General features: G+C 41.8%; 5 protein-coding genes across 9 annotated transcripts; 3 read left to right on the top strand and 2 right to left on the bottom strand.

The window, feature by feature from the left end:
* The first annotated feature begins 64 nt into the window (after window positions 1-64).
* LOC108149373 (nascent polypeptide-associated complex subunit alpha, muscle-specific form) lies at window positions 65-26,477 on the top strand. Of its 2 annotated transcripts, none has more exons than XM_017276881.2 (8): window positions 65-469; window positions 19,952-23,805; window positions 23,860-23,974; window positions 24,031-24,507; window positions 24,573-24,991; window positions 25,056-25,580; window positions 25,642-25,889; window positions 25,951-26,477. In XM_017276881.2, exons 1-8 carry the CDS (start codon window positions 253-255, stop codon window positions 26,099-26,101), a joined length of 6,006 nt encoding a protein of 2,001 aa, XP_017132370.1. In that variant the 5' UTR covers window positions 65-252; the 3' UTR covers window positions 26,102-26,477. The 2 variants fall into 2 exon arrangements, with proteins under 2 accessions (XP_017132370.1, XP_017132369.1); XM_017276880.2 differs by having other exon boundaries at window positions 25,053-25,580.
* LOC108149374 lies at window positions 983-14,670 on the bottom strand. Of its 4 annotated transcripts, none has more exons than XM_017276884.2 (9): window positions 14,464-14,670; window positions 6,236-7,358; window positions 5,660-5,877; window positions 5,418-5,570; window positions 4,692-4,821; window positions 2,516-2,710; window positions 1,820-2,231; window positions 1,601-1,763; window positions 983-1,535 (listed from the first exon to the last, which is right to left on the bottom strand). In XM_017276884.2, exons 2-9 carry the CDS (start codon window positions 7,305-7,307, stop codon window positions 1,068-1,070), a joined length of 2,811 nt encoding a protein of 936 aa, XP_017132373.1. In that variant the 5' UTR covers window positions 7,308-7,358; window positions 14,464-14,670; the 3' UTR covers window positions 983-1,067. The 4 variants fall into 4 exon arrangements, with proteins under 4 accessions (XP_017132373.1, XP_017132372.1, XP_017132374.1 ...); XM_017276883.2 differs by having other exon boundaries at window positions 14,468-14,670; XM_017276885.2 differs by having other exon boundaries at window positions 14,583-14,600.
* Window positions 3,265-16,866, top strand: LOC108149377. Its single transcript, XM_041710502.1, has 3 exons — window positions 3,265-4,032; window positions 16,125-16,346; window positions 16,405-16,866. The coding sequence occupies exons 2-3, from the start codon at window positions 16,308-16,310 to the stop codon at window positions 16,849-16,851; spliced, it is 486 nt and encodes a 161-aa protein (XP_041566436.1). The 5' UTR covers window positions 3,265-4,032; window positions 16,125-16,307; the 3' UTR covers window positions 16,852-16,866.
* LOC108149375 lies at window positions 11,512-12,510 on the bottom strand. The gene is made up of 2 exons (XM_017276887.2): window positions 12,428-12,510; window positions 11,512-12,365 (listed from the first exon to the last, which is right to left on the bottom strand). The coding sequence occupies exons 1-2, from the start codon at window positions 12,464-12,466 to the stop codon at window positions 11,811-11,813; spliced, it is 594 nt and encodes a 197-aa protein (XP_017132376.1). The 5' UTR covers window positions 12,467-12,510; the 3' UTR covers window positions 11,512-11,810.
* On the top strand, window positions 15,231-16,112 carry LOC108149376. The gene is made up of 2 exons (XM_017276888.2): window positions 15,231-15,450; window positions 15,508-16,112. Exons 1-2 carry the CDS (start codon window positions 15,412-15,414, stop codon window positions 16,021-16,023), a joined length of 555 nt encoding a protein of 184 aa, XP_017132377.1. The 5' UTR covers window positions 15,231-15,411; the 3' UTR covers window positions 16,024-16,112.
* Window positions 26,478-26,576: the final 99 nt, after the last annotated feature.

Raw genomic sequence — 26,576 nt, 5'->3', positions numbered from 1 at the left:
AATAAATACGTCGAAAAAGTACCATAACTTTGTGCAGCCATTGCAGCCCTGGTCGAAAGCTCTTCGTGGTGAATGTCAAGCGCGGGAAGAAGCAGCTAGTTGCCTGCCTGGAAGTTTTCTCGGGTTTTCCGCTTAAAAACAGTCGTGGGTGTAAAAATCCTTTGAGAAAAAAGGTTTATAAGCTAGCTGAGTACTTTCAGCACTCGAACGCATTGAAAAAACACAGTTTAAAGTCCCAAATCGGACGCTAACATGTCGGAAAGATCGAAAGGTGACGTGTCCGCTCGCATAAACAACAATGCAAACCCGACGCGTGTCGTTAAAAATCCACTTTTGAGCGCCTCCGTTACCGGGCTCAGTTTCGACGACTTTCCCAACAAGCCGCAACTGCTGCCCGCCGCCCCGCCCGTGGTCCATGCCACGACCCCGGCACCGGCGCCCGCCCTCATCGCTGGCATCTTGAACCGCGGTAAGTGGGTCACGGTTCGCTCGGGAATCCAACGCGGGGTGGGGGTCACCTGTTGCTCGGGTGCGCCAGTGATAAGCTGATAAGACAGGCACTTGACCTTCTACCCCTTTTGGTTCACTATGTCCCACATCAGCAAAAATAAAGAAACTTGAATTGCTTAGAAAAATCTATAGAAATAATAAGACAGGTCAGCACTTGTTTTGATTTCTACCAAGTTCGTTTATCATAAAAAAAAAACTAGCATTTAAGAACTTGGAAATAAAAGTTTCCCTAAATATACAACTGTTTTAGCACTGAATTTAAATGTAGCTTGTTGCTCTAGCAACTCTTTATCTAGTAAAGTTCTTAGAAAGAACTTTCCTATAAATAGATTATGACTCTTCTATCAAATATTGAAAGTAAGCTTTCTTTGCCATCGAACGAGTGCAATGATCATAAAGTATATTATTCCTGGTTTATCTCAGCTGATAGCTAAATTTAAATTTAAGTCCATTAAAGACGAAACTCCTAATATGGTCTTCCATGGCATTTTTATTAGACTTCTTCAAGTCATCTTCGAATTGCATTTGCGTTTGGCACAATATAACATAACAACAATCTACTCCATGCTCCTGGTGGAGTGGGATCTATATGTGGGCAGCTCTAGCGTTGTTTTCCTTCGCCGGCAGCACCACACAATGCTCCAGATGAGGGCAGCGATCAGCAGAATAAGTAGAATAACTCCCAGACATATGGCTGCAATGGCGGCCTCGTTCAAATACACATCCCTTACATCGATGGTGAGGCTCCTCTGATTTCCTGCCGCATCGAAAGCAACAAGCGTAACCTTTGGCTCGCAGCAAGAAGCCATGTAGGTGGCCTTCAGCGGCTCCGTGCTCCCAGCGGTGAAGTAGTTCCTGTAGAAAAGACCCTCGGGCGGCGTGGCCTGCAAACGCAACATGCCCGACTGCCAATCCTGAGCGGTGACGTCCAGCGTCCAAAAGCGCTCACCACAATTAAGGGATTCGGGCGTTAGGTAATCACAGCGACTACCAAACTCCCAGGACAATGTAGGGCCAGTAGAGTCCTGAAAAGTATGATAAGGTAATGGGTTAATAACATTTTATTTTTAAAATCTGATCTCTGACAAACCTGAGCATCTATGCTGGTCACCACTTTCAGATTAACGGCCAGGGTGGATGTTTCGCGACCATAGTTGGTGAAGGTAATCCGATCTGTGGTACCTTGAGCTGTGCCCGTGGGCACCAATACGGTCAGACGCACTGTAGCCGTCTCCAGAGCGCGCAGATTCAATCTAAAAAGGATAAAACACATAAATATAAGGCTGAGTTTGGTTTTAAGTAAACTAACCTGGTGGGATTCAGCTGCACCAGGAAGCGCCGCTCGTCGGTGACCTGAATGGTGGAGTAAACCGCCTCCGATTTCATGTTGGTGACCTCGAAAAACAGCGAGGCTGTCTGACCAGCAGTCACCAGAAGCTGGGATTGTGTTCCCAGTTCAATTTTGGTGCCACATCGCTGGAGAAGCATGGCATTTAGGGTGCTCCTTGGCTGTCCGGTGGTGGCAGCCAATAGGGTTTGATTCAGATTCGGAGTTCTTTGGATTTCCTTTTCCGAAAAGGTTTCAATTTCGTTCTTCGGCGAGTCCACATCGTCCTCCAGCTTCTCGGTGTCCTTTTCTTTGTTGGGAAACTGGATTTTGGCCGACTTGGCCTTTGTTTGTCCGCTTTTGTAGTAGCTATCGATGCGTTTGATAATGTCGCCTGTGGGGAAATGAGGAATAACAAACGGGAGTCAGCTGCGCACACGTGTTTTTGTCATTATATGGAAATGTAGCGATGATGGCGTCAACGCTGACGTTCTCGTCCAAGGTTGAAGCACGGTTATCAGTTGAGATTCATATTCATTGGGGCAAACCGAACAGATCCCGGGGATCTTATCACTCGAAACAGAGCCGCAAAAGCAATTCATTAGCTAACGGAGGCTCAGTTCGGTGCGGCAATCAATACCGCCAGGTTGTTTGTTTCTCAATTTCTACAAAACTCACCCAAAAACACATCCGCTTTTCTCTCGGCGCGCACGAAAACATTGTATTTCTCATTTAACTCGGGCTGTAGCTTCAATTTGAAGATTGCCGCGCGTCGCAGCTTGTTAAGTGGTACGTAGGCATCCAGTTCTTGGGGTTTCGAAGTCTCAGTGGCATTAACTCCGACAAATTTGGCCAGTTTCCTCAAATTTATCTCTAAAAAAAAAGTAAACACAAAAATAAACAAAAATCGAACAGCTGTTTGCCATTCACCACGCAACGCGGACAGCTGTTACAGGTGTTTGCCTGGCGTTGCCACACATTCACAATTGGTTTCACTATTAATTAAATCATTGAAATTGTGCAATAAACATTTAATTTGCTGAGCACCAAAAGACATTTTTAAAACCACAATGATAATTATTAATTAACAAACACAAAATAAACTAATTTAGCGTTAGTCGGGCGGCAAATACGAGACCTTGGCAACCCTGGCCTGGCAGCTGCGCCGTAGTTGTTGTGAAAGAAAACACGTCTACAAAAAATCGCGACAAAAACAATTGTTTTTCCTTGTGAAACCAGCGAATTACGAACGATTAAACGCCGCCGAATTGTTGGCCAAGAGGCACTTTAAAAGCCGGTCTAAGTCAACGTTGACGACATAGCTCTAAAGTGTATAAAACCAATGAAAACTGGGCAGTTTGTGAACTTGCCCTTGACAGTGAGGCGGATTGTCTAATTTTGTTGTTAAAAAACGTATGTATGTATGTATGTCAGTGTGTGATTTGCAGAAAAAAACACATTTATAAAAACTAGTTAAATAGTTATTACAGAATCAAGACTCAAAGGGGCATAATATGCCATTAAAATGCCCATCCTGGTTTCCATACCCCTATAAATTTGTCAATCTTGAGTTTGCAAATATTATTGCCAAATAACTAACAAATATGTTTGTGTGTGTGATTTTTATGGAGTTTTAAATTTAAATATCTTGCTGGAAAGGTCACAATCAGTTTGGAGTTGAGGCAGGCAATGAAAAAACCGCCCCGAAAAATTGATTTCTTCAGGGTGTACATGTATAGTAATGCGTTTGTATTGGTAACTTCCGGGAGATAACTTTGTTTATAATCGGCTGTTCCAAAAGTTATTAAAAGATTACAATACTTTCGCTTGTTTTTTTTTTTAGCTTGTCCGATAAGTCGCTGTTTTGACTCGAAACGTTTTGTTCCATCATTTTTGAGTCATAATTATTTTTTGTCTGACCCCGTGCAATCTCCACTTCAGTGCCTATATATATATACAATAATGGACTTTGTCTGGCCGTTCGACGTGGCGTATGATTAATCTAGGGAGAACGCTTGTTATATTTGATCCATTCTCATAACCATTCTACGCTTTAAGTTAGTCAACAATAACATTTTGTGCCGGACAGTTGAAAGTGCTCTACGATTAAATTGGATCACAAACACTTATTTATACTCACCACTCAGGACGAAACACAAAGGGACTAGAACACAAAGTGCTGAGAAAGTGTTTAGGTGAAGTCAGAAAATGCATAATTTTATAGCTTCACACACAAAAGAATCGATTTTTAAAATTAAAGCAGTGCCACAATTATTTATATAAAAGTATTCTTAAAGAATTTCTGATAAGCTTATAACACAGTCATTTAAAATCGTTATCTTTTGTGTGTTTTAAGTGTTAGACCAGTTTACTTTTCATCATTTTCGTTTTATTTGTGTACCCTTAAAAGCTAAAACATTGATTACTTTAATTCTGTAAAACAGTAAACATACATATTGAAAATTCCTTTGTACTACAATTAAGTGTTTAGTGTTGTTTTGTTGAGCATTATTATTACACTAGCGTTTTGGTTAAGGAAAGCGTTGGGACTTCGGCTATTTACAAGAATCAGCATAGCTGAATTGGGATTAGAGAGTAGCAGGTCTTCAGGGGTTAGTCAAGGATCTTACGAGCTAAGGACATAAATTACACAGTAGTACAGTTGTCGTTCTTTCTGGGAAGTTATTGAAAGCTTGTGCCATTATCAAGAGGATTAGACTTAGGATCTAGGTAGGCTTGGCACAGACTCCTACACATTTAAGTCGCTAAACACTAAAATACAACCCTGCGTTAGTAAGTGCGATAGAGCAATTGAAGTCGGTGCTTGGTAACTCGGTTTTCGAGAAAGACTAACCACCATTCGGCGTCTCCATCGTGGCCCGTCTCATATTCGCATCGATGCGCACATGGAGACTGGACAACGTCGTGTCCACCGGCAGATCCAACTCTTGGACGCCCTGATACGCGTCCGCCACCAAAGTGAGCTGAAAAAACAGAGAAACATTAAAAAACTGTTTTCCAAGATGTCCACTAATTCAAAATTAAAGGCTCGTAAAAAAGATGTTTAATTAATTAATTGCGCATTTAACAATACAAAATATATACAAAATACTCTTGCTTTTAAGCTTTCCAAAACCTCGAATTCAGGAAATTCACAATATGCTAATTTCTGGTTCCGCATTGAAGAACTCGAGTACAAAATACTTGATTTGCCATTTTCGCTGTGTGGGCTAAGTTTCGGCATTTTTGTCTAGGCTTCCTTTCTATCAACAGATTTGCCCTTCACTTTTCTTTCCATAACCTAGTTTTGCAGTGGCCGCACAGCAACAAAAGATGCACCATCATCGACAACAAGTTGAGCACCACCTGCCTCCGTTGCCGCCTGGCCACTGGCGTTGGAGGTAATCCAAGTGGCTCCGTCTCAGTTGGCTGCTTGGGCAACACTCGGCTGGATCTGGTTGCCACTTTCAGTTTCTCAACACTTAGGCCTTCCCCGCCGAATCTGGCTCTGGCCCGCACACTTTAATTACCCCGATTGCGGGTCGGGTTTGCCAGCGCTATCATCGCGCTCATATCTCACCGTATTGCCAGCTATGTGCTGTCCATGTTCGGTGCTCACAATGTGGATGATCTCGCCACCGGATCGTATGGCCACCTCGCCCAGGATTCCGCCCACTGCGTCTTCCGTTTCATTCTCGCTGCCCGATCGCTCACCGTACCAAAGAAGGAACAGCTGAAAATATCGAGGGTTTTTTTTAGGGGATTTTGAGATTGGTCAAGCTACTAAAGGTATATCTCTAGGAATTCGTTAGATAAACTCACCCTGATCCTCTTCTTGAGCAGTGTGATGGCCGCATCCTGGACCAGTTCCGTGTGCGGTGGAATCGCTGCCGTCGATATGAAAACGGCACTGTCGTAGGGAACCAGCTCGGCGGCATGGAGCACGCCCACAAACGAGTTGCCGCCCTCGTGCTCCTTGGTGCTATTCAACCCGGCAATAAACTCCCGGGTATTGTTGAAACTGAAGGCAGAGGGGGCCCCTGAATAGGAAAATTCCATTAGTTAAAGTTCAGGCGTGGTATTTGATTGCAAAAGACTAAGACATATTTAAATCAAATTAGTATACTTTATTAATATTCATATTTAGAACTTTAAAGCTATTTGGTTTATAACGAGTAGATACATACATATTAATATTGAACTTTAAATGTTTTTAATTTAATATATGAATAATACAAAAAAATTTCTGGTTTAGAGTTTTAAATTAAAAATTAAAACTAGTTTCTTGTATTAATAATGACTACTTTACAGTTTATTAAATTAGTTACAAGAATGTAAAATTTAGGAAATATAGGAATATATAATAACATTTTGGGACTAACAGTTATGTTGACTCACCTGCTCCATTAAGCGTAACCAAGACAATCTTGATGTCGATGTTCTTGTCCTGCAAAGCATCGATGTAAAGTCGTTTGGCCTGCTCCAGGGATGCGGAAGAAGGATCCACAATCACGGCCAAGGGCATGCGAATGTATACATCCTTGATGTAGTTGCGCAGCTGATCCGCCGGCAATAATTCCGGCTTTGAGCCACCGCTCACTTGGATGTGTTTGGGTTGTTTCCTGGGACTGGGCGTCGTTGTTGATGTGGTTGTCGTTGTTGTGGTCGTGGTGGTCGTTGAAGTTGAGGTTGTAGGACTGGCAGAAGGAGGATTGTGGGGTGCCTGAGTGGTGGCCCAGGGGAAACCACCAAAACGAGCCCTCAGAATTGGCAAAGGTGTGGTGGTTGTAGTGGGATTTGACTTTACTTCCGCCGGCTCATCGTAGTAATCCTCCTCGGCGGAGTACTTGAACGAATTGGGCTTGTCCTGACTGGGCAGTTGCTGGATTTGTGCCTGGGGAATGGGTTCATGTTGCTCAACTTGCTCTTCATCCACCGATTTGGTGGCCTCTTCCTCGTCGGACGCATTGTGCTCTTGATCTCGCTGTGGATATCTCTCTGCCTTGGCCTGACGCACATATTCGGGGATCATGGTGGTGACCACCCTTGCTGTGGTGCTGGCCACCATCGCATCCTCGGCCGCGTCTTCGTAATAGTAGTCCCTAGAAGGTTTGTCCACCTTCGTTACCCGCTCCTGCGTTGGAGCATCCTCCATCAGCTCGGCATCTGTGTTCTCCTCGGAGTAGGGAGCCATGGTGTTCATCCTACCCTCCATGGGCCTCATGGTGCTCATTTCCAGCTCTATGGTGTGTGGACTTTCGGTTTGATCCTCCTCCAAACTATTGCGATGCTGTTGCATCTCCGCTTCCACCTCGGCGTCCAGTTGAGCCGGGTCGTAGATCTCATCATTGCCTCCCAAAGCTGAGCCAACCATTTCCCCGCCGTAATCCTCATCCAGGCCAGAAATTGTGGGACTCAGGAGCAGTGCCACCAGGAGCACTCCCAGCCAGAGCTGCGTTCTCAAAATCATTTCGTTCGATATTTATGCCACTAGCCAATCCTCACTTGTCACCATCAAAGTCTGCGGAAAAAAAGCAACCGAGGCACATGTCAATATACAATTTTTGGAAAGCTTTTGCGGGTTCAATGATTGATTGATTGGCTGACTTCTTTCGCTTACTTAATTGACGCAATTATTTCGAGTTCACTTTTGTTGAACTGTTATTTTTAGTTTTTCTATAGGTTTTCTGTCTGCTTTTTAACACTTTCGCAATGTGAAAAAGTGAAATGTTATGACTGCTCGTTGCGATTATCATTTTGTTTGTTATTAAAATCATTTTAAATAATTATCTCTGACAAATTGAACATTTATAGAAAATTGACAGAGCAAAATTTCGACTGAATTTCTGTTTCTCTCTGAAATTTTGCATATTTGTTAGTTTGAAAGTTTTTGAACTTATTGAATAAAATAAGAAAATAGATATATTTTTTTTATTTCCAACAAAATGTTCTATTATTTTTTTTATTTGCATTTCCTAGCCAATTATAATTAAATATAAGCTGTAAGAAAGGTCTTTCTATAAATATCAAAACGAAACTAGAACTTTCAGGAAATAAATTAAATAATAATTCGATAATTATATTAAAAGTGACTTGATCTAATCTGCTGTTTACCTTGTTGAAAAACGAATTTAAACTTGTTTGATAACACTTTGTTAGTGGCTAAACTTTATTAAATAAGGAATACATACAATGTAGCTTCGTTAAATAAAACTATTGAGAGATTTTTTTAAGTTTCAAAATGCATGTTTATGAGCATGCTAAATTATAAAAACAGGCCTTATTGCACGAAACTCCAAATTATTAAATGAAAACAGGCATAGATAAAAGTAAAACACTTGTATGTTATGAAAAGTGTGGCCAAAATTCAACTAACAGTCCAAGCAGCTCGTTGGAAAAAACCGGGTAGGGTATTTAAAATATATATACAAAGATATGGTCAAGGTTTTCTTAAACCTGCTGCAGGTGAGGGAAATAGAAACACAGAAAACGAAGACGACGTTGACAATAAAACAAATTTGCCATAAAAAACGACTTCTCGTGGATGTGTAAAGCTCATACATGTGAATTCATTTATGAATAAAAATAAATGTTTAAACTTGATTAAAGCCGCAGGGAACACGCTAGCTTTGTGGCTTCAATTTGCTCAATTTATAAAATTTAATTAAGCAAATGTAATTAACACATTGGTTAATTCGCCATGCAAACGTTTTTACGATATGCCATTTTCCTTTGCATTCATCGTTTGTGTATTTAAACTTATTGTTGCATTTTTGCAGGCGTTTTTGTGTTGGAGTTGTTTGAATAACAAATTACCCACAAATCAATTTGAGTGATTGATTTCTTGGCTCTCGCCTCGTGATTTGCAGCGTGAAGAGAGCTCTGAGGAGGGGCGTTTTACCCCCTTCGAAACGAGCAGCTGCCATTAATTAACCATATGCAAAGCCGCAAAATAAAAAACAAGAAACAAGTAAAACAAAATGAAATATATAATCAAGTTAAAATCCAAAATATATCGCATTGATGCGTAAAATGGAAATAAATTAAGTTAAAATATTCTGCGTTCGTTTTTCTCGTTTGGCAGGCTGCCTGAATCAGCTTCAAATTGATTTGTACATTTTTGTGCGTTGCAAGGTCACTCGGTTGGCGGTCAGAGGGGAATCATGCAATTTAATGGCCAGAGCTTAGGCCTCTCTTAAGGTCTACACATTCGTATTTTCTCTTTTATTTATACAAAGCTTAGCCATGATTTACACGTAAAAGACACGTTCGTCTGTCGTTTCCATCTTTTGTTTTTATCGGCTTAAATGTTAAAAACCATTGCACAATTCCCATTCACAAGTCATCTTCAGGTGAATGCTGTGCAGCGTTTATTTTTAAGATTCTTAGCCTCTGCAGGTCACGTAGTTCTGGTGAAGATTACTTCGAACCCAGAGAGTCTAACAAGTTCGATGTAAAAAACTGAAAGTTTTTCGGAGGAAAGAAAGTTTTTCGCTAGGAAATACATTTTACCAAAGAACAAATGAAAAAATGATTAAAAAAACTGCGAAAACTTTATTCTCTAAGAGGGGAACTTTTTTTTGTCTATAAATACCATTTTGAACGATTCACTGGCTAATTTGGACTACAAAATTGATTGATTAGTGCTAAATGAACAATTTACAATACTATGTATTTAAATTTAAACCAAAAGAATTTTTAATCCCAGTTGATTAAAGCTCTGACACGATTAGATTAGACCTTAAGGTCTACTACAATGCGGGTATTCATTATTTATAGGCAATTTGTTTTATAATCAAGGAAAGGTGCTTAGATAAAAAACCGAAAAACAAATCCCGCCGAGGCAGTTCATTAATCAGTGACAATAGCCGTCAGCAGCTGATTCGCTGGGGCTCATAAAAAAATACACAGCGTTAACAAAAAGGTTCTATAAACAAATTAGAGAGTCGAGCACGTTGTCCGTTTTTATTTATTTACATATTTCTTTTCGCTTTTTTGTTGCTTTTGCAATTACGTGGAGTCGCCGAGATGTGATTAACAGACGCGTAAGCATTTATTTTCGCTATGATTTTTATATCACTCGGACGATACTCTGCCGTTTTTATGGACCCAACAAATTAATGAAAAATAATTGCGAAAATTATAAATTCAAATTGCGTTTGCTTGGCAGCCCCTCCCCCCTTTCCGCCCCCCTTTTCGTTCTGACTAGCCCCTTCGTGTCAGCGGAATCGACTTGAAATGCACTCTAATTGTGGCAGCTTTATTTGATGATCATCAGCGATGAACACTTGTGGAACGGGGAATCGGGGAATCGGGGGGCAGACCCTTTAGAGAACCCACGCGCATTTATTGTTGATTTTCTTGACATTGAAAAACCAATTGATTTGTTTTGTTGATTTTAACGGCCTTTTGAAGGGTTAGGAACAACAAGTAAAAACCATAAAACTAATAGCATTCAGTTGGTAGAACAAAATGTTGGTGTGATCTTTGATTTATGCAATAAATTGATTCACATTTTATTCTTTGCTGAACTTGATTGGTTCCGGCTCGCTTTTGTTATTTGATCTCTATCTAATTATAGTTTTCGTTCCGATTTTGTACTTTTTATTACCTACGTTTGGTTATCGCTGCTATAATTTATTCTTTCACTTGCCTTTTATGGAACTCCTTGTCGACGTGGCCTGGGCTCAAATCAACTTTCCAGCTTTTTTCTTTAATACTTATTATTAAATGTTTTGTAAATTTTTGAAATTCAAAACAAATAACTTAGGCAACAAACTTGTTTTCTCCTTGCTGCTTGTGCACGAAAAAATCTCAATGAATTTTAATTACACTTTAAGCGGTGCACTTTATTTATGAGTTTTGCCCACTTCTTTGCATTGTTTATTAACTTTGCAGATTATGCAAATTGCGACGACGACAACAACAAGAAAACTCCACCACACAGAAATTCACTTGCAGCTAAAAATTTACGCTCGGCAAACTGCAAGCGACCGAAACAAAAAAAATGTATAAAATTAAGAGCGTTCGATTTTCGGCTGTGTATTGGATTAACCCGTTTAAATATATATTTCTCATGCGCGACTTGTAGTTGCTGTTTGTGGCTACGATTTTGGCAGCTGCTGCTGTTTTTGCTGGCGATCGCGTCAACGTCTCAAATGAAACTGAAAGCAGAAACACAAGCTGCGGCCAGCGGAGCAGCTCGCAGCTCATTGCTCATTGCTACTCTGCTCTGATCAACTCGACTCAGCTCAACTCAACTCGATTCGATTCGATTCGGTTCGGTTCGACTCTCTTTACTCGGCCGACGGAGCAGGTATATAGCCATGGCTATAATGGCCACAGGTTGGAATCTAGAAGAGCGTGCCACTGATAAACCCAAAAGCAACGTGCTGGAGCAGCTGAGCTGATGCCACAATTGGATATGTTCATGACACGATTGTTTGGTGGCAGCGCCATGGAAATATCTTCGCTCAGTTGGCTGTTCCCATAGTATCATCAACCTGTTATGCAACCAGTACCACTATCATTCTCAACACTAAACATGCTGATATCACAGCTGAAATGTCAAGATCTTATCTTGTTAAGACGTAATTAATACATATCATTTTAATTTAACATATTTAACTATAAGATAATGTTTTAGCTTTCGTTTGTATACTCGTTACTCATATTTCAATTAGAGTTATAAGAGGGAGTATTTCTGAACCTGTAAACTACATATCATATCTAACTACCTAATGATCAGCATTAACAATCAAGTCGAATTAATCATGTTTGTATTTATTGGGAAATATTTTAATTTACGACTAACAAGTTTGAAAAAATATCCTTTACTGCAGTTCAATCTAAAGCGAAAATGTTACAAGAAACTTTCAAAAACCTACCAACGTAGTATTTAATTTCGCTAATTTGGTGCAAATAAATTCCATTCATTACACTGTAAAAATAACACTTTTGCGGAGTTTCTTATCTAAACACATTGATAAAGTTCCTTAAATTCTAGGATACGAGTGGCAATGTTTTCAGTCAAAACTCCCATGCCTTCCTTTCGATAATGATCAAGGAGTATGAATGGTTCCCCTCTAGAAAGGTTATCTGAAAAGCTAACCACTCGCTCCAATTCGTCTGCAGCTTTGATCAACTTTTTGTGTAATTCTGTGTAGACATTCATTATCATGTTTGATCGGAAATTGATTAAGGGTCTAGTAAGCTCTTCCTTTTTGGCGGGAGAACCTGTCAACATTGGTTGGTCACCACCCTCATTGAAACCTCGAAAATATGCTATCTTTTCTTGCATAGAACTTGACCGAACAATAGCCTTTCCGCGTTCAAGATAGGCCAGCATGGTGTCCTTGTATTCCCCATACTCAGGATAGGGCAATAATGCAGTGACCATTTCACCCAGAAGTCTCTTCATCAGATTCACTGAGTCTTCCCACTGGTCATCTTGGAGTGCCTGGACATGTTGGAAAAACTCGCAAATGGCTGCCGTATTTCTTTCCGCAACATCGCTCCTGGCCAGTAACTGCGATTTTAACAGTAATTACTTTCTGAAAGAGGGTTTCTGTTAAAAAAAAAATGTCTCACCAGCAATGCCAGGAAAAAAATAGTCCGAGGAATTAGCATTTCTCTGTTCTTACCAATTGAATGTGATTTTCAGAGTGAATTATTCCGCTTTTATAGGAGTTCTTAGAGCAGACTTATCAGTATTTGTAGTATATAAACCTTATCGGTTGGGCAGTATTATATAGTTGTTGCATTACATTAATTATATGAAATTGTGAATTTTCATCTTTTTATTTTGATTGAAAGGCGTCAATAGCTATTTTTGTCATAAGGTTTGTGGGTATCACATTTACTGAAGGATATTTAGAAAGACCTCAAAATTTCTGAACATAATCCATCTTTTTCTGCAAGGAACTTTATTGTTCAATAATTTTCCACAAAGCTCTTATATGTTTTCTATATGCTACTATACTTTGCTTCAAAATTTTTACACAGATTTTATAGAAATCCATGGCTTATTTGTTTGTTCAATATATAATTAATTATCAACTCCATGAATATCTGGGTTCAATGGGTCGCCAAACTGAACTCAAGACTTATCGCAAGAATACCCCTGAATTACCGTGTCCTTAAACCTATTTTTTTTTAGCAAAAAACTTAATCAAAATGTTTTCAAGTTTAAAGTTATTAAACTTTCGCGATTTTTTACTGACAAAGTTCTTTGCATGTTGACCTTTTTTTTTGTGAGGGAATCATTATGGCAAAAATTAACCTCTTTGGACGCATGCAAAGTGAATAAATAATCGTATCGGCAGTCGTCAAAATTCAGGCAAAACAGAGCGACTCTGAACTTGTGTAGGAAGTTCGACTACCCGACTGGCCGGCGCATTAAAATGGAGCGTGAAATGAATTTAATATGACAACTCAGACTGTCAGTCGCTGCTGATAGCATCAATAAAATCATAATAAATACAAGCGCGTACATATATAGTTGACCAGTGTGTATATTTCATTATTTAAATAGTGTATGCGGAAACGTTGAGGCTTCCTCCCTCTCTTTCAGTGAGTAAGAAAGGGTTAAGCAGCACTATTTTCTTTACCTGGGCCTTATAAATTCCAAAGAAATTAGTTTTGCCAAACGTTCATTGTGAGCTTGTCACTCCAGGCAAATGTAGTACCTGTGCGTACCGAGAATAGAACGAAACTATGCCATTATTTTGACCATGAATAATGTGTGGCACTAAACAAGAAGTTGTTCTTGTTATTCTTTCAGAACCTTTGGCTGTTCAAAACTGTGTAAACACAACTACGAGGCTTAAGCACAATGATTCTGGGGCTTTTAAGCTTGTAAGACAAATTGTTAAGCGTCTTGAGCTTGACTTGGCGTATTTTTCATGCAAAATCGTGCCCATCTTGACCTACGTGCCTTCCTAATACTGTGCTGCTAGGCAGAAACCAATGACCAACTCTATATTTGGTATTGAATTGCCGCACTACGTTGGGTTATTAGGTACTAAATTTGTGGTGACATGGGCATTTGGTCGAAGTTTTCGTTTGGTAAGAGTTGTATGTTTTAAAGTATTTGTAGACATTGTGTAACTTGGTGAAAACAAATTCTTAATCGTTAACCATAAAATAATTGTAAAGCTGCTTTCTCATAAACGAAAAAATGACGCAAGGGTATATACAATTCGAAACAGACAACCAAGGAGTTTCCCACATTTTAAAATCAAATTTATTGCAACGAGAATTTATGCAGCTCACGCAATTTTCACTTTGCGAACTTTTCGCTTTTATTGTGCTTTCGTTAATAATTATGCAATCAATTTTGTTGCTCGCCTTCTTTAGCAGTTACTCCTGCTTTCGGGCATTGCTTCAATTAACAACTTTCCGGCATCGAACGCAAAAGAAAAACCCTTTCAATAAAGCAAATTAAATATTTGGCAATCGTTTTGTGTCGATTTTTTTGATTATCGTTCCATTTGCCGCTTTGCCCGGCCTGTGATTTGGTTTGTGCTGCGCTGCTGTTCACATATCGAAGCCGCCGAGGCTGATTTAATTTTATGATGAATATATAAACACGTACGCATGTCCCAAGAGTGTTAATCAAAAATTACCAACTTGTTTTCGCAGTGGCAGTCAAACGAGCCTCTCGAAGAACGAACAGGTGCAAGGCGGTGTCAGTTTTTGGTTGTTTTTAGACTGTTAATTTTGCTAATTTCACTTAGTCCTTTACTTCATTGTTATCCTTAATCCTTTCGGTATTATTTCACTGGCACTGGGAGTTCACTGGAGCACTTGTTTTTCACTGGAGCACCACTGTCGACCGACTAAAACAAACTCCACTAATTACTGACCTTTTTGTACTTGTCGCAGTCGCATGTGGTGTGTGCTTTTGTGGCTCATAAATTGTTTAAATATTGAACAATTGGTTGCAAATGGAGGTAGATAAAGTTGAAAAGGAACGCCACACCTTCAATCGATAAGATAGAGTCATAGAAGTCCACAATCGGAATTACCCGGAGCCAGCGAGATTGTGGCAGATGCGTCACGGGTCAGTGGGCGTGGCAGTGGGCGGCTGACACAATTAGCATACTCCGAAGTGCCTCATGTGCCGCCGGGAAAAAACCCGAAAAATACCTTCGAAAATATGCGAGTCCCGTCACCTTTTTTCACCTGAACCTGCGGCTACCTGAGTTTGTTGCCTAAGTCTTTTGTTTGTCGGTCCTGAAACTTCCCTTAAAGGGTAACGTGATTTTTGTTAAGGCTTGAACCTATAATTTTGTGTAAACTAAATATTAAATAAAATATTAAATATATAATTTTAAAGTTATTAATTACTTATTTATTTTTACTATTCCTTTTTTACCAGTGTAGGCACAATCTAGTGTATAAAGTAAATAAATTAGTTTATAATATAATCATCAACTTCTATGTACCAGACGTTTCCATTGTCTGATGGTATTTATAGAAACTTACGATAGTAAAACAGTCTCAACAGAGTAAATCCTATAAAGCAGCGTGTTTACGTTACAGAAAAGTAGTTCTTTATAATTTATAACAAAATGCACTTCCAACTCGTAGTTGTTTTAATGACTTTGCTGGTGAGATTTGGTTTAAAAATATTGGGAAAATAATAAAACACTACCTGTTCATCGCAGAGTCAGGCCAAATGCACTTCCTTGGAATCGAACACGGAAACGCTCTGCAATTTCTTCAAAAACCTAAGCAGATTACCAGATAACGAAGAGGTTTGGTGGGAAACCAATCGAAATATAGCAAAATCAATTTTGGAGACAAAAATCGATTATTCTGAAAATTATCCTTCCTGTAAGCAGTATGTGGATTCTCTCCGAGACTTACAAGACCGCGGAAATGCCTTAAATGCAGCAAGTCCTTGGGAACTAAAAATGCAGTTTCTTAATGCATCTTCGGAGGAATATTCCAGCGGACCTTGCGTTAAAACTGAGGGAACACACATTTTTGTGTATTCAAGTAGCATAACTAAGATGAGAAAAGATGCACGCGAATTGAGGCAAAGCGTTAGCGATCAAAACGAATTTCACTCTTTGGTGACACAAAATCATACACATGAGACTGCACTTCTAAATATTTTATCTGGGTTTTCAAATTCCATGCTGCGATACTTAACACGCTTTCAGCCTTATATAAAATGAGTTGTACAAGTTTGATTACCTGTTTAAATCCTCATGTTCATGTTAATAAATACGTTTTAAAGAAAAGTGTAAAATATAACCTTTTACATGTGGACTTACAGATACCTAAGCTGGTTGCCTAAATCTTTTGTTATTTTGTCCTTGAATGAAGGACTAAAAAGTGAACAAATTCAGGTAGTTTATACCTACATTTGGAGACATTTTCAAAAGTCTACACTTAGGACTTCCTATAAAATAAAAAGGATATTACTTTGGGTATTCAGTTCTTTTAAACACTTTGTAATATGCGTTTCTGTGCCATACTAATATCGCTAACTCTATTGGTAAGAATTTTTCTAAAAAATTAAAATTATTAGGTTTAATTTAAAAATGTAACCCTAGAGTCTCGTTGGTGGCTTTCCCTCGGAACTGGAAAATAATTGCGAACTCTTGGAACATGTTGATACAGACGATTCATGGTTAAATATATTTAACAATATCAGGAGATCTTTGGAAGACGCCATCAGTCGTGCATCATATTCTGAAAAATGTGCCTCTCAAGTGGAATTTCTTCAAAGCTGTCTAGATCGCGCCAAGACCATTACTTCTACAAAAGAACAAATGCAGTACGTCCTTGAATTTATTGAATACCAAGAAATGCACGCCAAAAGGGAACCAACACGTACTCACACTAATTTGGGGAAAAATATGATTCATTTATTTAAGAGAACCCTAGATAAACTCACACACTTAAGCAGGAAACTTATAAATGTTTCCGAAAAACTGGATGATAGATTTAGCAAAACAGTTTCTAGAAGTAGACAATATCTTTTTGGACATGAAACATAAAGTTTTTAAATGAGAAGCTTATAGACTAAGAACTTGATGAATAAAAAAAAATTGTTTATTAAAATGGTTTTATTTTCATAGAATTGTGTTAGCAAATACATTTGATAAATATTTTTAAGCGCAATAATTACTGGTTGGCTAACAATGCTCTGGCCTAAATGGGAATACCCTTGGGATAGAGTATCGGCAGTCGAGCCCAGTTTATTTATATTATTTAGCCGCCGGCAGACGCAGACTGGCCGTCGTCTCGAGCAGCTTCTTCAGCATCTTCGGCGCGTCGCGCAATTTCCAAAAAGCACGCATTTTATTGAGATTTATTTTGATTTAATTTCGGTCTCTTTTTCTGTTTTGTATCTTTGATTTTGGTTTTTTTTTGCCTGGGGGTTCAATGCCAAACATTTTGGCCGTCTTTTGATTTTTTTTTTTTTTTTGTATTGTTTGAGATTTTTGGACCGCGTTTTTGGCATGCGACCTGCACGAGCCTTTGGCCAAGCGTTTAAATTCCCAAATTGATGGCAATCTTTGGGGGCAAAGTGGCATTGTTTGTTGTTGCCTTGTCGGATACATATTATGCTTGGGTATCCTGCAAATGGATTCATCGTGCTTGACGTGCTCATGTGGGCCTTAATTGTTTTATTTGAGTGCCATTATGTGCAGGCACTTGGGACAGAAAGACGGACTGGACTGAGCCCAGAGTTGGAGTTGAAGATATTTGAGATGCTTCTTCTTTTGAGCGCTGAAGTGCCCGAAATCTGGTTATGATGTCATGCCCAAAAGTAAAACAAAAAAATTCTTCCATTTTTTTATGTGTGTGCCTTTTTTTTGTTGGGGGGCAATTTGAATGAATTATGCTGTTCTACTTTTTTCCACCTTTGCGGTTAGACGAAGCGACCGTCTATATTTATTTTAACACATTTGTCGTAATGCGTCATTGTCATTGCGAGCATTTGTAAATATTAAAACAAAAAAACCACCTCAAGCTCTGTACTGAAAACTGGAAATTTTTCGTCGTTAAATAATATTTTCCAAGCCCCACCCCAAGTAGTTGAAATAGCTAATCTTTGCCTAGCCGTTACAAGTGACGACCCTAAAAGTGACAACAAAAATTCACGAGACGCGTTCATAACTAGCAAAGTCGACAATGTCAAGTGCTTTAAAGTGGCAAAAAATACATCACAATAAGTTAGTGGTGGTTATAAGTTTTTAAACTTAAAGAAATGGATATTTCCCTATAAATCAAATAGCCAGTTTCCAGGTCTCATCAAAATGCTTCAATCAGTTTAACTAAAAAATTTAGTCAGCTATAATCTGAAAATTGTTGTTTGCTTTAAAACGTTGCATCATAACACTTTTCATTCATCACTTTCTTATCGGAATTACTACAAAAACAAAATATTTGTATTAACCTTCAAGGCTAAGTTAATATTTGACTCTTTTGAGTTGTTTTAAAGATTAGGCTAAAAGCAAAAGTGTAAAGCCCAAAGTAATGACTCAATGTACATTTTAAACATAAATGATCGCTGTCGTAAAGTACACAGAAATTGTACTTTATGAGTACCTTGTACTCATGTTATTTAAATTATTGATAATTAGTTAATAGAACTGTAATTTATTTGAACTCTTACTATATTTCCAACGAATCCATAGGTTTTAATATGCACTTATAAAACGTATAATTTTTCAATTCTATCGTTAAAATATTAACATATTAAATAGGATGCATACAATGGTTTTAAGTAACTAAGTAACTAACTCATTAAATTGATTAATAGAGTTGATTATACTCAACTAAATGGAAATTGCTCGGGAGAAAGGAAATTAAAGTGTTCAGCTCTATCTGTTAATGCAAAGATCGCATTTTAAATCCCATAATTTAGCATATTCATAATTCTAAATCAATGGCCTGTTACGCGAAATCTGGTTATGCAGCTGCGGCAGAAAATTCCAAACTCGCTCTTAAGTATGTGAACAATGCAGTTCTTAAAATAGTCTCAGGTCGAGGTGTGAAAACCTTTCGGCCAGCAAATACCCGCTTCGGATCCAATCACGTTTCAAGATCGAGGTGAATTCTTTGACGTATTCGCTGGCCAGATGACACGTTTGCCATGTTTTACGGCCAATTGCTTTCATTTCGCATTCATCCGCTAACGTCGCAGTTCAGCTCCAACAAATGCCATGGCATTTGGTGCCGCTAATGTCAAGATTTGGCTTTTTATGACACCCCCGAATGCATTAGAAAAAAAAACCCGATTTGGAGGATTTCGGAGTGTGTGGACTAAGCCCGCTCTAAAACGTTAACTGACCTGTTTATTTGCCTGCTCCCCCATGGTTGTTGCTGTCTATTATGGGTTAATCAAATGGCTGAACCATTAAAACCATTTAAAATTGAAGGCGGAAACAATTTGCAGAGAGCATATCAAATGAAAAGAGTATAAAAAGCAGGTAAATGGTGGGGCGCTCGTAGCCTAATTATAATGAAGCTGATTTTTCTGCGTATTTGACTGTTTTTTTATTTTGAATACCTCTTAATCTATATCATCAAGTTTTAATCCACCTCTGGCTCCAAGTGCGAACCCGTAAACCAGTTTGAAGCGGTTCCGTTTTTAATTGTGTTTGTCCGCTGGTCGATTTCAATTTGCATTCATTACAGCCCATTACTTTTGTGTTTTGATTTATGTTTGTTGTTTATCTGTGCACAATGAGATGATGATGAGAGTGGGGAACTGGCCCCACCCACCTAAATCACTTTCGAGTTAGCACCTAAAGTCGATCAAGTTTTACAATGTATCAGGACTTAAGATCTCTGGATAAGTTTATATTTCACTGATAAACAAGTGGAGTGGCTATTGAACTCCAAATATCATAAAGAAATAAAGGTGTCTATAAAATTGTAATATGCATAATTTAATGGTAAAAATAGTAATAATAATAATATAATGGTAATTATATATATTTAAATATTTGTATTTTTTTTTAAATATATCCGTGGTTAAAATAACTATAAAATGGAAGAAAAGTAAAGCGAAAAATACTTGAACTAAGTGTTAATATCTTATATATTTTATCCACTCTAAAATTCGTTTTCTTTTTCATTTTTCAGAACCAAAAACATTGGTAACCGTTGGCCAGCCATCGAGCATCGACGACAGCGAAGCCCTCGACGAGATTAACTTGAACACCAGCAGCGACGATTCAATTGGCGCAGGAGGAGGATCGAGTCCATATCGAGGAGCAGGCGATCCGAACGCCAATCCTCTGTTGGAGCCACCTCAGGAGGCGGGCAACGATTCACTGCTGAGCCAGGCGGCCTCCTCCTTCACCGCCCTGCCCGCAGTGGCCTCCAATGTGTTCTCGACCTTCTCGAAGCGAATCTACGCCGGCGGCAGCAGGGAGTCCTCGGAGGAGCCCCGATTGGAAATCCAGCCCACTTACATTCAGCAGGCTAGCTACGCACCGCCAGTAGCTTCGGTACCCGCTCCCTTTTACGCTGCTCCACCAGCGGCGGCGCATGAAGTGGTTGCCCCCGAGCCGCCCAAGTTTTACGCACCCACTGAGGTGCCGGCACCGAACATTGGAGTTCCTCCTGGACCAACGCCGGCAGCGGGAAATCCTAATACTTATCGGTTAACCGCCAGAAAGAAGACATACGCTCCCATTCCCGGATTTTCCGAGCAATCCGGACAAGCTGCCCAGCTTCCACAGGCTCCGCAAGCGGCTCAATCGTTCCAAACGCCACCCTATCCTCCTCAGCTTCAGCCGACTCCCGCAGCAAACCCTACTTTTGCTCCTGCTCTTGCTCCCTTTGACATATCAGCTCAGCCTGCTCCCCAGCCCGTCGAGGAACGCAAATCCGGCGGAGGACTTTTCTCACTGACCAGTCTTGTGCCCACGGGAGTTTTGCAGAACATCTCTGGGTTAGTGCAATCTGCCACTGGTCTAATCAGTGAGCCAGTTCCCCAATCCAATCCGCAACAAACAGGTGGCTACTTTGACATTTCGACAGGAGCACCAGCTTCATCGACCAACTTATTTGGGGGTCCTACTCCAGCTCCGCCGTCAGGAGGTAACTATTTCGTACCGAGTGCCGCAAGCGAGGTGGTAGCTCCCAATCCTGTTGGAAATTTCTTTGCACCACCAGTTCCGCCGCCTGGAGCTCCACCATCAGTATCTGAGGGAACATTCACACCGGTAGCCCCTCCACCAGTTCTGGGAGGGTTCTTTACTCCTGCAGCGACATCAATAGCCCCAGGAGTAGTGCCGCCAACAGATCCTTCCGTTTTCACTGGAGGAGCCATTCCACCAGCTGCCCCACCAGCTGTTCCATCAGTACCTTTAAGTACATCAGGAGTATTACCAGCAAATCTTCCTCCCACATCCGCAGTAGGAGGTTTCTTCAATCCAGAAGCTGTTACGCCTTCAACCACAACAGGACTACCACCAGCAAATCTTCCTCCAGCATCTGCAGTTGGAGCGTTCTTCACTCCCGCAACAGTGCAGTCTGCTGTCCCAGCAGCTTCTCAACCGAATCCCTTGCCAGGAGCACCGCCCGTTGCAGCTGCACCACCACCAGCTGCTGGTCAGGCATCATATCGCCTGCAAAAGGGCACTCGTCTCTACAAGAGTCCATTGACGGCACAGGAAACTGCTGCTTCCACTGGCTTCGCTGCTCCATTGCCAACCGCATCTGTGCCATCGGCCATTTTCAATCCATTTGGAGGACCATTTAATTCAGGTACACAACTGGAAAGCCAAAGCATTCAAGCAGTGCCATTCTATACACCGCCGGTTTACAGTCCCGCAGTTCCTGCGACAGAACAAGTAGCTGATATCGGTGTAGGATTCTCGGCTCCGCCAGTAGCTATCATTGCAAGTGCTGCTCCTCCGCCAGCAGCATCTATTGCTCCTCCGCCAGCAGCATCTATTGCTCCTCCGCCAGCAGCATCTATTGCTCCTCCGCCAGCAGCATCTATTGCTCATCCGCCAGCAGCATCTATTGCTCCTCCGCCAGCAACATTAACAGCAAGTGTTGCTAATCCATCAGCTGGCATTGCAAGTGTACCCCTCTTCGCAGCACCTCCAACATCCTCCTCGGCCATTCCCTTTTTCAACCCACAATCGAGTGACAAAGAAGTACCAAGTGCTTTGATCCAAAAGGAACCTTCGAAAGTTTTGGAAACACTGGTCCAAGAACCTAAATCAGACCAAGGAATTCCCTTGTTTGCACCAACACCCTCGGCCAGTAACTTCTTTAATCCTCCACCGTTGACAGAAACTAAGAAGGAGAATCCAAAAGCTCTGATTGAAAAGGAAACTGCAAGTGAGTCATCATCGATTCAAGGAATCCCATTCTTTGCACCACCGCCTCCAGCGACAACGGGTATAAATCTTTTTACACCGCAAATTGTACAGGATAATATAAAATCAACAGGGGAATCCAAGCAGTCAGAGATTACAGGAGCACCACCAGCAGAAACCACTCAAAGTGTTGTTTCTTCAACTGCACCACCATCTTCAACTCCCAGCAGTTCCTTCTTCGCGACCCAAGAAGTTCCATTATTTTGTCCTGCTGTTATCGAACCTGTTTTGGAAAATACTCCACCGACCATCTCGGGAACGAGTGCTCCACCAGAACCAGCTCCATCTGCGCCATTGGAAGCAGAGATTCCATTGTTCGTGCCAGTGCCAGCTTTATCGGGACAAAGTCAGAGTGTACCCTTATATCCACCACCACCAACTGGATCCAACGATCCCAGCGGTCTGTTTGCTCCGCCACCAGCAATTTCAAGTGCTCCTGATCCTGTAACTTCAACTGTTTCTTCGTTTTTTGCCCCCACTCAAGTGGATTCTACTACTTCCTTATTTGCTCCGCCTCCAGCTGCAAGTTCTTCAATTTCCACACCTGTTCCACCAACGAGCTCTACATTGTTTGCTCCTATATCAACAACCCAATCCTCGTCTGAGTTAGTGGATGCTCCGCCTGGTTTCCTTGGAACACCAGAGGCTAACACCACACATCTGTTCCAGAGCAACTCCGAAACCCAAACAGTTTTTAGTCCATTTGCGCAAACTAAAGCTACACCTTTGATTCAGGAAACGGGACAGGAACTGGTTCCACCTCCAATTGGATTCTTTGCACAACCGACCGAGGCCGAAGCACTTAATCACCCACCACTTGCTCCATCGCCCTTGCAAAGCTTCTTTACCCCGGCACCCGGGGCAGCTGCATCCGCGGACTTCAGCTTCTTTGGAAGTCCTCCAGCACCAAGCAGTGTGTTTCCGGACTTGCCAGTTCAGCAAGGAATTGCACCGCCACCGTTGGCCCAGGAGCCACCTCCGCAGGCTGTTGGCGCAGAAATTGCCCCAGCTCCTTTAGGATTCGATTTGCTGAGCCAATCCCAGCAAGCGCAAGACCAGGCACCAACTTCGATCGAAAATTCGTATTCAAATTCAAGTGTCAACTCTTTCACCGGCTTTTTTGGCGGCCCCAGTGCCCCTCCACCGGCATCCGCTGCACCTGAGCCAGCTCCAGCTCCGGTTGCTCCAGCTTTGAACTGCGATCCGGTCAACTTCTTCGATCAAGTGCCCCAGACGCAGTCGCAAATCCAGCAAGCCAACGAGGATCAGCGCATCCAGAACTTCTTCAACAATCCGCCATTGCAGGATCAACCTGCTGGTCCGGGTGAACTCAAGTACGACATTGTGCACAGCGGAGTGGCTGTGAGACAGCTGCAGGAACGCTCGCAGACACCCATCTCCAATCTTGTCGAGCCTCCCTCGTCGGCTTGCTCTGAGTTCTCAACGCTAGCTCCTGCTCCCACGCCAACCGATCGCCAGACAGGCGAGGATCTACTACAGCAGCACCTGGGTGAATTGCCCGAGGAGATCCTCAAAGAACTCAGGATGGCCAATGCCAGCAGCGATAAGGGTCAGGTGGCGACACCTCCAGTGGCCATCGTAAGTTGATGAAATATGGAATAACGCACGGTTTTTAATTATCATTCTTTGTAGGCCTACTCACCAGTGGTGGTCCATTGGTTCTACAAACGCAGTGTGGACACGAAATTCATCTGGACACCATTCAGCCACTATGATTCAGCCTTGTTGGAAACAGGCCTTAATATGGGTAAGCCTCTATAAACTAGTTGGAGGACATTAGCTCAAGATTGACCTCATTCCCAGACGACTCCACACTGGTAATTCCCGTCGAGGGCGGTCGCTACGATGTGAACATCAAGGAGCGCACCAAGACACCCGTCTACTGGGAGGGAAAGGCCATCGAAGTGAGGCGCTGCTCCTGGTTCTACAAGGGCGTCGACTCCAAGTACGTGCCCTACACCGAGGATACGGCCGCTCTGCTGGAGGCCGAGTACAAGCGATCCGCGGAGACTGGCGAGTGGCATCAGAAGATCATGCTGGCCGGCGGCGAGCAGGTGGTCTTCCACGGACCCACAGTCATCGTGCACTTCCTGCCGCAACAGAATGCGGACACGTGGGGGGCCAGCACGCAGGGCTCCATGCGTCCGCGGGTGGTGAAACGGGATCTGGATGACTTCACCATCGAACAGGGCGAATCGCAGCGAGTGGATCACCTGCTCTTCATGGTCCATGGCATTGGATCGGCCTGTGATTTGAAAATGCGTTCGGTGGAGGAAGTTGGTAGGTTTTCATAAATGAAAGTTACGTGGCACATTTACTTTACTTTTACTTACTTGACTTTACAGTGGATGACTTCCGGGTTATTGCCCAGCAATTGGTTCAATCGCACTATAAGAACTCCACGGACATGGGCCTGGTGGGTCGCGTTGAAGTCCTGCCCATCTCCTGGCACGGTCACCTGCACTCCGAGGAGCTGGGCATCGATGAAAAGCTCAAGTCCATCACGTTGGAGTCGATTCCACGCCTGCGAAACTTCACCAACGACACCCTGCTCGACGTGCTCTTCTACACCAGTCCAAAGTACTGCCAGAAGATCATGAACACAGTGGCCGATGCCCTCAATGATGTCTATCTAAAGTACCGAATGCGGCATCCGGAATTTAACGGAGGAGTCTCGCTGGCCGGACACAGTCTCGGCTCGCTGATCCTGTTCGATCTGCTGTGCCATCAGGAGCCGCTCAAGGAAAGCGAGGAGGAGAATAAAGTGGGTTTATCTTTAGCTTATATCTAATACATATTTAAAAGCGAGTTATTTATCCATCAAGGAGAATCCCGATCAACTGCCGCAGAAGCAAGTCAACCAGAAGGTTCAGCTGCCGACCAGTGACCTTCTGCCCAAACAAGTCAGCTACGCCATGGGACCGGAGGGCACGGGACAGCCCGTGATCACATATACGCAGCTCATATTCCACCCGAAGAAGTTCTTCGCTTTGGGCTCACCCATTGGAATGTTTGTGACGATCCGGGGGATCGATAAGCTCGGCCTCGACTTCCACCTGCCCACGTGTCCGGGTTTCTACAACATATTCCATCCCTTCGATCCGGTGGCCTATCGGATTGAGGCGCTCGTCAATCCGGATATGAATGGCATTCGGCCGGTGTTGATTCCCCACCACAAGGGACGCAAACGGATGCATCTGGAGCTAAAGGAGACGATGAGTCGGGTGGGAGCGGACATCAAGCAGAGGTTCATGGACACGTTCAAGACCACGCTGGACAGTGTCAATTTCCTGGCCACCGTGACGAAGGTGAAGAAGGAAGCCGAAGAGTCGTTGGAAAAGGAGACAAGTCAGGTTGGTGCATACATCTTATAATCATCGCAAACCAAAGTTAAAAAAAACATCCTTATTTCAGACCTCTTCACAGGCTTTGCAAAAGCAAATGGAGGATCAGGACGAGCTCTCCGTGGCCAGCTCTTCCAGCAAACTGCGAAATCGAACCGATTCCAACTCGACCACGGCTTCCGAACCAGAGTTCATAGAACTTGACTTCCCGCTGGGTAAGCTGAACGATTCGAAGCGAGTGGATTATGTGCTCCAGGAAGCGCCTCTGGAGTTCATCAACGAGTACATTTTTGCCCTAAGCAGCCATGTGTGCTACTGGTGAGTGATCATCTCGGTCTTCAACTATCATATAGACTTATTAATCAATTATTCCACACAGGGGTTCCGAAGATACGATCCTTTTCGTGATGAAGGAGATCTACGCCAGCCTGGGCATTAGCACCGACAGTCAGGTGCCGCAGTCGTCCATGACCATCGAGCGACCCGTCTCCCACGAAAGCAGTGTCAGCCATTCGCTGATGCCGATGTGAGTCCAACAAACCACACGAGCGCTCTGTTGGATCCACCGATCCTTTGTATCACACACACCATAACTATATATATTTAGTACCAATTTATTTAGATATGTTATTTGTTAGCCGAATCATACAAAGAATTTTCCATATGTGCAACTCTAACATGGTTAATGGTATTATCAAAGTAAGAAGTCTTTATCGTTTGAGCGACTAACCGCTAGCAAGTTCTCGAGCTTTACAAATTGTCACTTATATTTACCGGATGAGCACCGACTAGTGCTGTTTGTTATTTTTGTAATATCGCCTGTGTAATTGACTTTGTAACTTGTATGCTTAACAAAGTGTATGTCTAAACATTTTAAAATAAAGAACATAACCATTGTTTTCAAAATTTGCGGGTGATTTTGTATCGAAAGGGGATGTATCTTATATTTATCGAATACAAAGTCGATTACTTTCTTCCTCGGTAACGGTATTTTGATAATCGATC

This window comes from Drosophila elegans, unplaced genomic scaffold, assembly GCF_018152505.1.
Source record: "Drosophila elegans isolate 14027-0461.03 unplaced genomic scaffold, ASM1815250v1 contig_814, whole genome shotgun sequence".
NCBI classification, from domain to species: domain Eukaryota; kingdom Metazoa; phylum Arthropoda; class Insecta; order Diptera; family Drosophilidae; genus Drosophila; species Drosophila elegans.
Note: the sequence above shows the minus strand (reverse complement) of the source record. Positions and strands in the feature narration are given on the sequence as shown.

Bases quoted from the DNA above. Each gene is read 5' to 3' on its own strand.
- LOC108149373 (XM_017276880.2), top strand. From the start codon at position 253: ATGTCGGAAAGATCGAAAGGTGACGTGTCCGCTCGCATAAACAACAAT. The intron at 470-19,951 runs GTAAGTGGGTCA...TTCATTTTTCAG, and splicing joins CGCTGGCATCTTGAACCGCG to AACCAAAAACATTGGTAACC. The intron at 25,581-25,641 runs GTTGGTGCATAC...TCCTTATTTCAG, and splicing joins TGGAAAAGGAGACAAGTCAG to ACCTCTTCACAGGCTTTGCA.
- LOC108149374 (XM_017276884.2), bottom strand. From the start codon at position 7,307: ATGATTTTGAGAACGCAGCTCTGGCTGGGAGTGCTCCTGGTGGCACTG. The intron at 5,571-5,659 runs GTGAGTTTATCT...CGATATTTTCAG, and splicing joins TGCTCAAGAAGAGGATCAGG to CTGTTCCTTCTTTGGTACGG. The intron at 1,764-1,819 runs GTTAGTTTACTT...TATCCTTTTTAG, and splicing joins GTGCAGCTGAATCCCACCAG to ATTGAATCTGCGCGCTCTGG.
- LOC108149375 (XM_017276887.2), bottom strand. From the start codon at position 12,466: ATGCTAATTCCTCGGACTATTTTTTTCCTGGCATTGCTG. The intron at 12,366-12,427 runs GTGAGACATTTT...TTAAAATCGCAG, and splicing joins TTTTTTTCCTGGCATTGCTG to TTACTGGCCAGGAGCGATGT.
- LOC108149376 (XM_017276888.2), top strand. From the start codon at position 15,412: ATGCACTTCCAACTCGTAGTTGTTTTAATGACTTTGCTG. The intron at 15,451-15,507 runs GTGAGATTTGGT...TGTTCATCGCAG, and splicing joins TTGTTTTAATGACTTTGCTG to AGTCAGGCCAAATGCACTTC.
- LOC108149377 (XM_041710502.1), top strand. From the start codon at position 16,308: ATGCGTTTCTGTGCCATACTAATATCGCTAACTCTATTG. The intron at 16,347-16,404 runs GTAAGAATTTTT...ATGTAACCCTAG, and splicing joins TAATATCGCTAACTCTATTG to AGTCTCGTTGGTGGCTTTCC.